We start from the raw sequence: 14,706 nt of genomic DNA on the forward strand, positions 1-14,706 counted from the left end.
GGTGGCCATAAAGGGATGGACATGGTCAGAAACAATGCTCAAGTAGGCCATAGCATTTAAACAATGCCCAATTGCCACTAAGGGGCCTAAAGTGTGCCAAGAAACCATCCCCCACACCATTACACCACGACCACCAGCCTTGCAGAGTGGTAACAAGGCATGATGGATCCGTTCTCATTCTGTTTATGCCAAATTCTGACTCTACTATTGAATATCTCAACAGAAATCAAGACTCATCAGACCAGGCAACATTTTTCCAGTCGTCAACTGTCCAATTCAACTGGCGAGCTCTTGCAAATTGTAGCCTCTTTTTCCTATTTGTAGTGGAGATGAGTGGTACCCAGTGGGGTCTTCTGCTGTTGTAGCCCATCCACCAACAGGTTGCAAGTGTTGTGGCATTTGCTTTGCTGCATACCTCGGTTGTAACAAGAGGTTATTTCAGTCAAAGTTGCTCTTCTATCAGCTTAAATCAGTCTGCACATTCTCCTCTGACCTCTAGCATCAACAAGGCATTTTCGCCCACAGGACTGGCGCATACTGGATGTTTTTTTCCTTTTCACGCCATTCTTTGTAAACCCTAGAAATGGTTTTGCGTAAGAATCCCAGTAACTGAGCAGATTGTGAAATACTCAGACCAGCCAGTCTGGCGCCAACAACCATGCCACGCTCAAAATTGCTTAAATCACCTTTCCCATTCTGACATTCAGTTTGGAGTTTGATTGTCTTGACCAGGACCACACCTCTAAATGCATTGAAGCAACTGCCATGTGATTGGTTGATTAGATAATTGAATTGATGGTAAATTGAACCGGTGTTCCTAATAACCCTTTAGGTGCAACAATCCTGTTCAAATAGTTTATATGGGCCATTCTATAGAATTGGTTCAAAGTTAGAGTTGAAAACATTGTGAAAATAAAATTGTCTTTTTCCATTAAATCTCTTATATAGTACTATTTTTTTTAAAGCAGGCCAATACATTTTATCATACATATTTCAAAGATAGAATAGCACGCACTCTCAGTGGGCGTGGTCACATTAACACGTCATACGCTATAATTAGCTGAAAGGAAAGACTGACATCTCTCTTTTCATACAGATTACATAAACTGAGATCATTTGTTTTTATATAAATTACTTCATTTAAAAGAGAATTTCAGCTTCATAACAAAAAATCTTTCGTGCCTGTGTGACAAGTATTTACTTAGTAACAGTTAATTTTCAGACGCCTTTCAGAATGAACTTCACTGACAGAGAACACAAAATTCGCATCGTTTATTTTTCTTTGACAAAAAGAAGAACACTGTTTTTATTGTGAGTATCCACAAAAAATAGACACTTAACAGGATCTAATGATGTACAGCACTTCAATCTACAGCACTAAAAATCAACAGAGTAATTTGAGTCTCTTTTGCACTGTTAACGAAAAAAGTGAGCTTGTCACACCGGCGCAATAGCCGACCCCAGGGGGTTAATATGTAATGGCTGTGGCCCCACCAATTAAAAAAATTAATCTGATTAACAACATTTGTGGTTTTGTCAGTCAGAACCATTTTTAGGTTAATTGAATTTTGTGTACAATGTCGTAGTGATATGCGACATTGTAATATGGCGAATATCAGTTGTCTTCTGTTAATGTTGGATTTGTGGACACATTAACATTTGATTTGTATAGTAAAGAGCATTGTTTTTCATGCCAAGAGTTCAAAAGATAACATCCGTTCATTTTTTATTTTTTAGAAAAAAAAGGTGTGAAAACGTGTTCTTTTTGTTTATTAGAGGTTGAATTCATATCAAAATCTGCCAAACTTTCCATACTACTAAATAGGATAAATTGTATGAAATATGTAAGTATATGGTTCAGATCACTCAAACCATATGGAAACGGAGACACCCTTATATGGTTGAAATTTCATAATTTAACCTTAACTTTCAGCGGACACATGAATAAAATTGACTTTTGTAAGGGAAAATCATACCAACTGTCTTCATATTTTATTTGACTGTTCACTGACTGCAGGTGTCAGTTTATATCAAAAACTTTATATAATGACACAAAACTTTCATGTAAATGTCTTTCCGATTTAAACGCTGTTGAATTTGTGTGGTTTTGACGACAAAACCTAATCTGCAGCTCCGCGTTAATTAGTTTAGGGTTGAAGCTAAACTTTGAAGGTGATTTAATCCTGTTCTCCTTTTATCAAATTATATTATTTTATTTATGTTTAAACAGACTTCAGTTTACTTGATTTATAGATTTCACAAATTATGCAAGTTTAGTAGTGCAGAAGAGGCCATTTTAGTGTTCCATTAATTTATAGAACATGAATGAAGTGTGTTAAACATGTCTGTACCATATTTTATTTATCGAAAACATTCCACATATGTATTGAAAATTTTTTTCAAGATATTTCAGAGAACAATCTGGAAAGCGTTACTTCAGTCTTTATTTCATAATTATTTTGAATATGTAAGAATTTCAATCCATTTTTTTTTCTAAAAACAAATCAAGAAAACTGCCAAAAACTGGCAGAAAATTTAAGTCATTGTCAGCATTTTATTAAAAAAGATCTGTGCAAGTCATCTAAAAGAGCTCAATTACTTCTATGGAGTACATGCCAAAATCTTCAGATTGTTTAGACTTTTTGAGGACTTGAAGACTTCCCTCAATTTTTCCCAGTTCAGCATACAGTTTTACCTGAAAAGGATTGAAAGGGGACACATTTCATTGTTATTTCAGCTTACAAGATACACACAATACAAGAACTGTAATTTCCAATAAGCAGTAAAGGACCTGTGCTGTACCTGGGATCTCACAAACTTGTGAAGATCAGACACCAATCTTTTGGCTTCTGGTGCCACAGCCAAGATTGTGAAATGAGCATCTAGTAATAAGCAAATCCAGTCTATTATCTTTAAAAAGAGAAGAAAAAATGTTAAGGTTAAAAAGGTTAGACAGTTTTGAATTTTTTATATTTAGTTTGCATCTGTTTGATTACAGAGAAAAACTGACCTTAGAAAAACTTGGTGTCCGTAGAGCTGGGATTTGTTTGTGGGCATCATGAGAATATTTGAGATAAAGGAAAAGTAGATACTGTAAAAAGACCTTTAAAAAAAAGAGAAGAAAAAAAATTAGGGCAAAGTTCGTTAAAGATTAACAAAATAACAAACTACTGATAATTAATCAACAAATAAGCAATATGCTTTAAAATAAAACATTCCACATCCTGCTCAGTGTCCAGAGAGGTACTATTTTTTCACACTGGAGATAAAGGCCCTGTCTCATGTGAACTTGTGGTCTTGAACATTTATGCTGCGTGCACGTGTCTGTGAAGTCCATAAGACTGCGGAGTCCCATTTCTCATTTTAGGTTTCAGATGGGTGCTCACAGCCTCTATGTCCCTTGATGCACATTGCACACTTAAGCAGAGTCTGTGCTACCGCATGCTCCGGGGAGATTATTTGGGAATTTACCCAAGTAGTAGCATTACGTCATGAAAGCTTTGACTCTGCTGCAAGGACTTGGGGTGCCATTTGGGACAAGGGCAAACTCTTCTCTTTTAAACTTCTTTTAACTCAACAAAACTAGGTCAAAAACTGGTCAATATGTTTATTTTGGGGGGCATTTACCTCTGTTTCCACAAATTGGGATACTAAATAATGGTTAACTATACCAATCTAGGCTAGATGTGTTTGTGTGTCAGATACTCACAATGACCTGCGGAACAGTGAGATCTTTTAGATGTGGCAGCAGGGGCTTGTTACTGTACGCTGTCTGCAGAACCTCATTTCTATCCGATAGGTTAAAGAAAATATGCAACCAGAAAAAACAAAAATGGAAAAGAAAAAAAAAAAAACATGTTTTTTGTAATACACAGTTTTGATGAAGGATACAGAAGAGCACCCTTGTGTAACCCCACAGGACAGTTCATAACCAGGGCTAAAGGATCTCTTTGTAGCATGGTGCTGGGGGCATCAGATACATCAGTCTCTATTGCTGGAGGGCAAAAGCCGTTCTGCTGCCCACCCTCCTCCTTTAATCCACTTTGTGTCTGAGTCAGCACTTTCATGAAGATGACACTCTCTGTGTCAAGATTCACAGTCTCAATCTCAGAGTCTGGAGTACTACAGTCAGAAAAGATTTTTATAAAATTAGTTTCACATCATTTCTCTTTAAAACAACATTTGTGCAAATTATCAAAAGCTTAGTATTATTTGGTTACAGTGCCTCAGTTATTAAGAGTGTAATGGTCTGGATGTCATTCAGCAGCAGGTAAGCACAGGACTCACCTGAGAATTGTTTTCAGACAAGCACAGGTGACAGCTTCAGGAATGTCAGGAAAAATTTGGAAAGCAATCTGACAGAGATGAAAATCTTTCTTCACCATGGCCAGTGTCAGCAGATCAGGGCACACACTGCATTTCCAAAAAAAAAAGAAAAAGAAAAAAAGGACAATGAGCATAGATACACAAAAAACACTAGTAGATGGAAGACAAAGGTTTCCATAGAGCTTATGTGTGGTCTAACCTGTAGCAGAGGTACCGAGTCTCCAACAGCTGTAGAAATACAGCCTGAGGGTAGAAGTCGGCATCTGTCTGGGATCTTGACACTAGCTCTAATGCCATCCTGCCTGTTGCCAGCTGTAGGTCAGTCCGAGTCGTCAGATGAATAAACTCCCCCACCTTTGCTTGTACATCCTCTACTGCACCAGTCTAGCAAAGAGTGCCAGTGCATCATTACAAACCATTGAATTATCTAAACTGCAAAGGCTGTTGTATACATATACCTGAGAATATATTTGACTTTTTTTACACTGTAAACGGTGTAATGCAGTTATCAAAAAATGGTAACAATTCACAATAAGGTCTCAATTAACTAACACAAACTAACAAAGAACAATATATTCTTACAGAATTTCTTACCCCTTTGTTAATGTTAGTTAATAAAAATGTTCAAGTAAGTTCACAGTGCATTAACAAATGTTAACGGATACAACTTTTAATCTTAGTAAATGTTTCATTGATGTTTCAAATTTTCAACCTTTCCTAAAATATTAAGACTAATAAATGCTGTAGAAGTATTGTTCACTGTTAGTTAAAGTTAAAGTCCCTGTAAAGGCAATTCTACAAAAAAGTTCTAAACACATTATAAATGTTACATATGTATTGCTAAAACATATTACAAAGTCTGTGAACTGTGAAGTACTGAAATGTGGAGTTAGACCGTTAAACAGTTTTTCACCATTGCAATTTTACGGATTAATTAGGCGGGGCTAAAACAGGGCTCGATGACGCACTGGAGCCCATGAGCTGCTGGACACCCCTCTATTTGATGACGCAAAGAGTCTGATCTCCCCCTCTCCACACACACTCCCCGAGCACATTCGCATTCACCATTCAATCGCGAGTGTCTGTCAGGACTATTAGTTACTACAGCTGAGCCTACAGTTTTCTAGCTTGCTATGCCTTCGACATGGACATGCATGGGCTACTACCTGGATGCGATCATGTACAAAACAGATCGGTATCTTCATTTAAATTCCCCTAAAAACGATCACATCAAGAAGAGGTTTTTAGAGAGCCAACCTTGTTGATGAAAAGCTGAGTATCACCCCCAACACCCGCCTCTGTAGTGATCGTTTTACACTGGATCGTTTTATAAACTTTCCTCAGAGACAACTGGGATTCACTGATAATCGGCTGTTACTGGTGAACGGGGCCGAAACGACGATCTCCCGCCTCAGTGTTCATCCTCCCGTCTCCAAAAGCTAATCAGCTAATATCACCGTCAACAGCTTTCCCGCTAGTGGGCGTGGTTTCAGCGCAGCCAGCGGACACGCCCCCAGCGTTTGAGAGCAGAGAATCTGCTCATTTTTTCATGATTTTGATAGCTTATTTTATGTACTTTTTTTATCATTCAAATTTGGCTGGGTGGCTAAGAACACATTTTTCTGTGGTATGACAGACTCAGAACATACTTTATTTTGACTTTACAGGGACTTTAACTAATGTAGTTAACTAATGTTAACAAATGAAACCTTATTGTAAGGTGTTAGCAAGAAGTTGAACCAGCTAGGGTGTTAATTCAGTTATTTTGTAGGGAAATTGTATGTATATACCGTATGTGAATATGTTTATGTTAAGCGTTCATGATTTTCCTATTTTGATAAACATCTTGAAGACTCTTTAAGGGGTATCCAAACTTGAGTACATCTGTGTGTATATATTTTAGTAAAAATACATAGTGGCAAATAAGCTAATATTTAAACAACTACACAACTGTGCACATGTATTTGAATTTTCAAATTAGCCATGTAGGAATTCAACTTGCAAGATCCATGCAAGATCTAACTTATCTTGAATGTATCATGAAATAAAAAAGAAGTTTCTGCATTTTTAGTAATGACAGACAGCCTTATACCTTAATGTGTTCTATAAGTTGATCCACTGTTAGTGCAGACTTGACAACAGAAGCCTGCAAGAAAAAGTAAAGCACAATATATTAAGTGACATACAGCCAGAATCAATACATTTGAAAAATTATATTTGAGTGCACATTTACATGTACAAACAATTATTTGGATTTTTCCTGGTGAAAATCATAATCAAGTTATTAAAATATAAAATGGCAAAATTAAATATATTTAAGACCAACTTTTGGTAAAATTCTATAACTAAATTTGGATTAACATGTTTATATATATATATATATATATATATATATACACACACACACACTATATACATAGTTATAACTATATTATATGTATATAATATAGTTATATACACATAATATAACTATGTTGTTATATTAATTAACAACATAGTTATATATATATATAGTTTTATATATATATGTGTATGTATGTATGCATGTATGTGTATGTATATATACGCATATATATATATATATATATATATATATATTTTAGGGATGCACCGAAATGAAAATTCTTGGCCAAAACCGAAAAAGAGGAAACCAAGGCCGAAAACCGAAACACCGAAAGAAATTATGCCAATTATTAGTATCATTGCATTTATGGCTATGACTGTGTACAAACTTTACTAAAATCAAGGCATTGCAACTGCATAAATTAATATAACATTTTCAAAGAATAAATCAATTACAAATTATGCAAATATTTATTTAGCACAATGCACAGTATAAAATAAAATTCAAACTAAAATGTTTAACTTGACCCACTCATGTGTACACTAAATAATAACCTACTGGCCTGCAGAAAGGTTTTAAAATGAAATGTTGTCTCAAAAACAAAGCCGAGCGCAAACTTCTCATCACACTAGCACCCAGTTTGCATGTCTAAATTAGTTACATTTTAAAAATTTAGCATACAATAGTATAAAAAGCCTTTTTAAATGAACAATGGTCCATGTTTAATACAAATGTACATGAAACTTAATGAAACTATTATTAGAGAGCATTAATTTAGTTCTATACATACATGTTCCCATATACATATTTTTTTGTAATGTCACAAGTAATAATCTCAGGGTTTACTGGGTTTTACATGATTATTTTTGTATTGGTGGTAAAATACTAAAAAATAAACATTGTCATGTATTTATCTGTCTTCTTCTCACCGATTCCTGATGGTTAGAGGACAGTTACTTGAGTCGTCCCCTGTCGTTTCAAGGAATAGTACAACGGAGAGCGCGTCAAGTATAAACGCCTCGACCGTTTGGAGCGGTGCACGCGCTGTTTGAGGACTTGTTTACTTTCGCCTGCCTCCGCAGCGCGAGTCTTATTTATAATTTTTAATTGTTTCATCCACCTATATCTGCTCTAAACAATGCGTGCCGCCATGACGACGACTCCGGTTGCGAGCGGGTCAAGAGCGGTGCGCGCGCTTTCAGTGGAGACTCGCGCTGCCTTGTTTATACTTTCGCCTGCCTCCTCAGCGCGAGTCTCCACAGACAGCGCGCGCACCGCTCTTGACCCGCTCGCAACCGGAGTCGTCGTCATGGCGGCACGCATTGTTTAGAGCAGATATAGGTGGATAAACAAGGTTTCCGTCTCATCGCGGGTCCGGTTCAGATACACTGAAATACGTCCACACCAAAGACATGTTGCTTCAGACAAGCACGTGCAGGTCGCGGTTTCTGTTTGCATCACCACAACATTTCAGCCGTATTGTTTCGGTGATAAGTCTTTCGGCCAAAAACCGAAAATGCACTTTTGGGCCATTTTCGGCCGAAAATTTTCGGCGGCAGAATATTCGGTGCATGCCTTATATAAGGGAAAATTGTGTGTGTGTGTGTGTGTGTGTGTGTATGTATATATACATACACACACATATATATATATATATATATATGCATGCATGTGTGTGTGTGTATATATATATATATATATATATATATATATACAAACCCACATTATATACACACATTATATATATATATATATATATATATATATACACACAGACACATAGAGCTGTCACGATAACTACTTTTTGTTGTGCGATATATTGCACCAAAATTAATTGCGATAAACGATATTATTGTCATTTTCAGACCATTTTATGCCACTGATTACCTATGACAATATAACAGCATTATAATGCAAGTACACTGTATTCTTATTCTATTCAATATTTAGACATTGTGAAATGTGGAAAAAATATATCCCAAATAAATAAAACAAGTAGCCTAAATAAATACACATTCGTTAACAAAAAAGTGTCAGGTATCAAAAACTAGATCAAAACAAAGAAATATGTCAATTTAAACTTTTAAAGTGTCTCACACAAAGGCACAGATGCATCAACAGGACATTTCATATTTTTAAATGCTGGTTTTTCGACCGTGCATAATGGTTGCATCTCTTTGGCTAAATAGGGAGTAGTGTTGTGCCTGAACGCGTTCAATGAACGATAGTTCATGAACACGTTCATATTTGAGTGAACTGAAGAATGTACTGTATTACTGCCTGATGAACGTTACTGTGAACGCGTTCATTCTGGTGTCTGCGAACGCACGCTCTATCAGTTTAAACTCTTACCTTACAATAGGGTGCCGATTTGTATAGAGCCTTCCAGGCGAAAACCCGGCTAAAACACACGTAGGCTAAACATGCCTTAAACACCCAATCTGGCAACACCAACCGCGCCGCGGCCAGCGTCGACAAAGCAGCGAGTGAGGAGATGTATGATCATTTAAACTGATTTTATGAGGTCAGTGCAGATGGGGAAAAAAATCTCACATTTCTGCGCAAACTGGCCGTCGATAAAATAATTGTTGTCTGTGGTTGTATGGGCTGTGACAATAACAGCCTAATAAAAAAAGCTCACAACATGGAAAAAAGAACTATAAATTAACTAGTTTTTTTTAAGTATGAGCTATGAACTGAACTAACTCATTTTAAAATGTGTGAACTGAACTTTGAACTAATTCGTGTAGAAAGTGAAATTTACCAACACTGAGAGTTTCGCTATCCGTGAGTGTGTGCCATTTCGCGCTGTCACGTTTACTATATTTGCACTGTCGGGACGGGAAAATGCATCTGCAACATAACTGTCTGGAAGAAGGCCCCTCTCCAACTCCAGCTGCTGCTGTTGTTCCCAGGTTGAAAAACTGGGTGGGATGGTTATGTTTTAGGTGCGATTTTAAGTTTGTTGTGTTGCCTCGTCGCGTTGCTACTGTTTTAAAACACAGTCGACATACCCGCTCCTTCACGTTTATCTCTCCTCTCTTGTTCGGCTTAAAAGCAAAATGTTCCCACACCGGAGCTGAAGATTGTGTGGCTTTGAAATCAATTCCATGTTGGACTCGTTCTTCCTAACTGTCTGGCTCGCTGTAGATGTCACGAGAACACTTTAAAATGCAGTTGGTTGGTTCACGCCTTCTCTTAACCTGCCGGTGTCCGCTCTCTCCCTGTGTGTGTGTGTGGTGGACGCGTGCAGACAAGATGACAGAGGCAGCGCGATCAACTAAAATGCTCATGACATTCATTTTATTGTAAAAATGAATCTAATTATTATTCTTAATAGTAAAACAAATTATCTGGTGCAATATATCGCGGCACCAAAAAGGATCGCATTAGTTTCCATATATCATGCGATAAGTCGATATATTGACTATCGCGACAGCTCTACACATACACACACATATATATATATATATATATATATATGCAATGATGTGGAAGTTTCAAATTTCAATATTATATTTAGAATACAACATAGATGACATATCAAATGTTGAAAGTGAGACATTTTGAATTGCCATGCCAAATATTGGCTCCTTTTGGATTTCATGAGAGCTACAAATTCCAAAAAAGTTGGGACAGGTAGCAATAAGAGGCCAGAAAAGTTAAATGTACATATAAGGAACTGCTGGAGGACCAATTTGCAACTTATTAGGTCAATTGGCAACATGATTGGGTATAAAAAGAGCCTCTCAGAGTGGCAGTGTCTCTCAGAAGTCAAGATGGGCAGAGGATCACCAATTCCCCCAATGCTGAGGCAAAAAATAGTGGAGCAATATCAGAAAGGAGTTTCTCAGAGAAAAATTGCAAAGAGTTTGAAGTTATCATCATCAACAGTGCATAATAGAATCTTGAACAAGAAGAATTGAACTTCAGAGAATCTGGAACAATCTCTGTGCATAAGGGTCAAGGCCGGAAAACCATACTGAATGCCCATGATCTTCGGGCCCTTAGACGGCACTGCATCACACACAGGAATGCTACTGTAATGGAAATCGCAACATGGGCTCAAGAATACTTCCAGAAAACATTGTCAGTGAACACAATCCACCGTGCCATTCACGGTTGCCGACTAAAGCTCTATAGGTCAAAAAAGAAGCCATATCTAAACGGGAACCAGAAGCGCAGGCGTTTTCTCTGGGCCAAGGCTCATTTAAAGTGGACTCTAGCAAAGTGGAAAACTGTTCTGTGGTCAGACGAATCAAAATTTGAAGTTCTTTTTGGAAAACTGGGACGCCATGTCATCCGGACTAAAGAGGACAAGGACAACCCAAGTTGTTATCAGCGCTCAGTTCAGAAGCCTGCATCTCTGATGGTATGGGGTTGCATGAGTGCGTGTGGCATGGGCAGCTTACACATCTGGAAAGGCACCATCAATGCTGAAAGGTATATCCAAGTTCTAGAACAACATATGCTCCCATCCAGACATAGTCTCTTTCAGGGAAGACCTTGTATTTTCCAACAAGACAATGCCAAACCACATACTGCATCAATTACAACATCATGGCTGCGTAGAAGAAGGATCCGGGTACTTAAATGGCCAGCCTGCAGTCCAGATCTTTCACCTATAGAAAACATTTGGCGCATCATAAAGAGGAAGATGCAACAAAGAAGACCTAAGACAGTTGAGCAGCTAGAAGCCTTTATTAGACAAGAATGGGACAACATTCCTATTCCTAAACTTGAGCAACTTGTCTCCTCAGTCCCCAGACGTTTGCAGGCTGTTATTAAAAGAAGAGGGGATGCCACACAGTGGTAAAAATGGCCTTGTCCCAACTTTTTTGAGATGTGTTGATGCCATGAAATTTAAAATCAACTTATGTTTCCCTTAAAATGATGCATTTTCTCAGTTTAAACATTTGATATGTCATCTATGTTGTATTCTAAATATAATATTGAAATTTGAAACTTCCACATCATTGCATTCTGTTTTTATTCACAATTTGTACAGTGTCCCAACTTTTATGGAATTGGGTTTGTATATATATAAACTCAGCAAAAAAAGAAACGTCCTCTGACTTTCAACTGTTTTTTCTTTCAATAAACTTAATGTGTGTAAATATTTGTATGAACACTAAAAGAGTCAACACCATAAGACATAAACTAAAAATGTTTCACAGACATGTGACTAACAGAAAGAGAATAATCTGTCCCTGAATGAAGGGAGGCTCAAAATCAAAAGTACCAGTCAGTATCTGGTGTGGCCACCAGCTGCTTGAATTACTGCAGTGCATCTCCTCCTCATGGACTGGACCAGATTTGTCAGTTCTTGCTGTGAGATGTTACTCCACTCTTCAACCAAGGCACCTGCAAGTTCCTGGACATTTCTGGGGGAATGGCCCTAGCCCTCACCCTGCGATCCAACAGGTCCCAGACGTGCTCAATGGGATTGAGATCCGGGCTCTTCGCTGGCCATGGCAGAACACTGACATCGCTGTCATGCAGAAACTCAGACAGAACGAGCAGTATGGCTGGTGGCATTGTCCTGCTGGAGGATCATGTCCGGATGAGCATGCATAAAGGGTACCACATGAGGGAGGAGGATATCTTCCCTGTACCGCAAGGCATTGAGATTGCCTGCAATGACAACAAGCTCAGTCCGATGGTGATGTGATATACCGCCCCAGACCATGACGGACCCCCCACCTCCAAATCGATCCCGCTCCAGAGTACAGGCCTCGGTGTAACGCTCATTCCTTCGACGATAAACACGAATCCGTCCATCACCCCTGGTGAGACAAAACCGTGACTCATCAGTGAAGAGCACTTTTTGCCATTCCTGTCTGGTCCAGCGAACGTGCGTTTGTGCCCATAGGCGGCGTTGTTGCTGGTGATGTCTGGTAAGGACCTGCCTTACAACAGGCCTACAAGCCCTCAGTCCAGCCTCTCTCAGCCTATTGCGGACAGTCTGAGCACTGATGAAGGGATTGTGTGTTCCTGGCGTGACTCGGGCAGTTGTTGTGGCCATCCTGTACCTGTCACGCAGGTGTGATATTCGGATATACCGATCCTGTGCAGGTGTTGTTACACGTGGTCTTCCACTGCGAGGATGATCAGCTGTCCTTCCTGTCTCCCTGTAGCGCTGTCGTAGGCGTCTCACAGTGCGGACATGGCAATTTATTGCCCTGGCCACATCAGCAGTCCTCATGCCTCCCTGCAGCATGCCTAATGCACGTTCAGGCAGATGAGCAGGGACCCTGGGCATCTTTCTTTGGGTGTTTTTCACAGTCGGTAGACAAGTCTCTTTAGTGTCCTGCGTTTTTAGAACCGTGACCTTAAGTGCCTACTCTCTGTAAGCTGTTAAGGTCTTAATGACCATTCCACAGGTGCATGTTAATTAATTGATTATGGTAAATTGAACATGCATGGAAAACATTGTTTAAACCCTTTACAATTAAGATCTGTAAAGTTATTTGGATTTTTATGACATTATTGTTGAAATACACAGTCCTGAAAAAGGGACGTTTCTTTTTTTGCTGAGTTTATATATATATATATATATATACACACACACACACACACACACACACACACACACATATATACACACACACATATACATATATGTGTGTATATATGAATATATATAAATGAAAGTTAACAGCACATTTTTAGTCATACCTGGAAACAAATCCTGTTCAAATAGGTTATATGGGCCATTCAAAATTGTCTTTCCATAAATGTCTTTATAAAGTAATATTTTTTTAAAGTAGGCTAATACATTTTATAATACATATTTCAAAGTTATGGATTCATTATTTTGATATAGCTTACATTGGAACAAACACTATAACAGTTGATTAGATTATTTGACAAAATATACTACGGTATATATTTAACATGAGCAGAAACTGTCTAACAAAAGCTTATTTTATGTCTACTTTAGAGTTAAAACTTTATGATCTACCCAAACTAGTCAACAAAATGTTGTCATTACAAACACTATTCTATATCGCGATTAGAACAAATCTCAGTAGGCTATAGCAATGTAGTTTGGACGTGTTCAATAATAACATTTACTAATGTAGGAGCGAGAGTGAATGAACGCACAGATGCGATGTATATCTGTAGTAAACATCGTGTGCGTGTCTGTTCAATTCATTCATACACACAATTCATATTAAAACAGTGTTTGTGCAGTTTACAGACCATCCAAGATGTCCATGTCTTTCTTTAGTCAAAAAGAAATTAAGGTTTTTGATGAAAACATTCCAGGATTTTTCTCCGTATAATGGACTTTATTGGGTGCCAAACGGTTCAAGGTCCAAATGGGAGTTTCAGTGCAGCTTCAAGGGGCTTTAAACGACACCAGACGATGAATAAGGGTCTTAACAAGCGAAAAAATCATTCGTTTCAAAAATAAACAAAAAAAGTTTAAGTTTTATAAGCACAAATGCTCGCACTGCTCTGTTCTGTGATGCACGTTTGTGACTCTCCTGTTCGAACTCGCTCATCAAAATGAAAGAATCTTCAAGTCATTTCATTCATTCAACGAACGAAATGACTCGAAAAAAGATTAATTCATTTTGATGAACAAGTAAGTAACTTCCACTTCTCCATAGTGGAGTAAAATCCGTTTTATGTCTGTGGTATCTGAGATACGCGCCAATAACACCATTGATTGGCTGTTGCATGTTGGTCTATTTTGTAGTCACAATACAGCAAATTATATTTGAACTAGCAAAATAAGGAACTACAACCACGGAATAAAAAAAAAAAACATTCCAAAGCGCTGCGGGAGCATTTCAATGAGATTTACATGGACGTAGGAAAATTAAGACCCGTTTAAAATGAATTAAGACCTAGAACACAATACTTCAGCAAATTCAAGACTTTTTAAGGCCTTAAATTGTGATTTTAAAATTTTAGACTTTTTTTTTAGACTTTAAGACCCCGCGGAAACTCTGAAAGAGCACCTGAACGCAATTGAAAATGCCAGCCTTTTGTTTGTGAACTGCAACTGTGTGTTTAGCTCTCTG

The 14,706-nt window shown here is 37.9% G+C and overlaps 2 protein-coding genes across 2 annotated transcripts in view; both read right to left on the minus strand.

Moving 5' to 3' along the window:
* Positions 1 to 1,257: 1,257 nt before the first annotated feature.
* nol11 (nucleolar protein 11) overlaps positions 1,258 to 14,706 on the minus strand; it is a 93,226-nt gene continuing 79,777 nt past the window's right edge. The window contains exons 11-18 of the mRNA XM_039693820.2: positions 6,419 to 6,472; positions 4,526 to 4,710; positions 4,288 to 4,413; positions 3,892 to 4,122; positions 3,710 to 3,788; positions 3,011 to 3,103; positions 2,803 to 2,910; positions 1,258 to 2,695 (exon numbers count right to left, since the gene is read on the minus strand). Of these exons, the coding sequence (XP_039549754.1) occupies positions 2,582 to 2,695; positions 2,803 to 2,910; positions 3,011 to 3,103; positions 3,710 to 3,788; positions 3,892 to 4,122; positions 4,288 to 4,413; positions 4,526 to 4,710; positions 6,419 to 6,472 (990 nt within the window). The 3' untranslated portion in view covers positions 1,258 to 2,581. The remainder of the gene's footprint in view (positions 2,696 to 2,802; positions 2,911 to 3,010; positions 3,104 to 3,709; positions 3,789 to 3,891; positions 4,123 to 4,287; positions 4,414 to 4,525; positions 4,711 to 6,418; positions 6,473 to 14,706) is intronic.
* LOC148977680 (uncharacterized) lies at positions 8,453 to 13,218 on the minus strand. Its single transcript, XM_089134041.1, has 2 exons — positions 12,478 to 13,218; positions 8,453 to 12,404 (listed from the first exon to the last, which is right to left on the minus strand). Exons 1-2 carry the CDS (start codon positions 12,930 to 12,932, stop codon positions 12,224 to 12,226), a joined length of 636 nt encoding a protein of 211 aa, XP_088990167.1. The 5' UTR covers positions 12,933 to 13,218; the 3' UTR covers positions 8,453 to 12,223.

Source organism: Pimephales promelas, chromosome 8 (genome assembly GCF_988280905.1).
Source record: "Pimephales promelas chromosome 8, fPimPro1.hap1.1, whole genome shotgun sequence".
NCBI classification, from domain to species: Eukaryota; Metazoa; Chordata; class Actinopteri; order Cypriniformes; family Leuciscidae; genus Pimephales; species Pimephales promelas.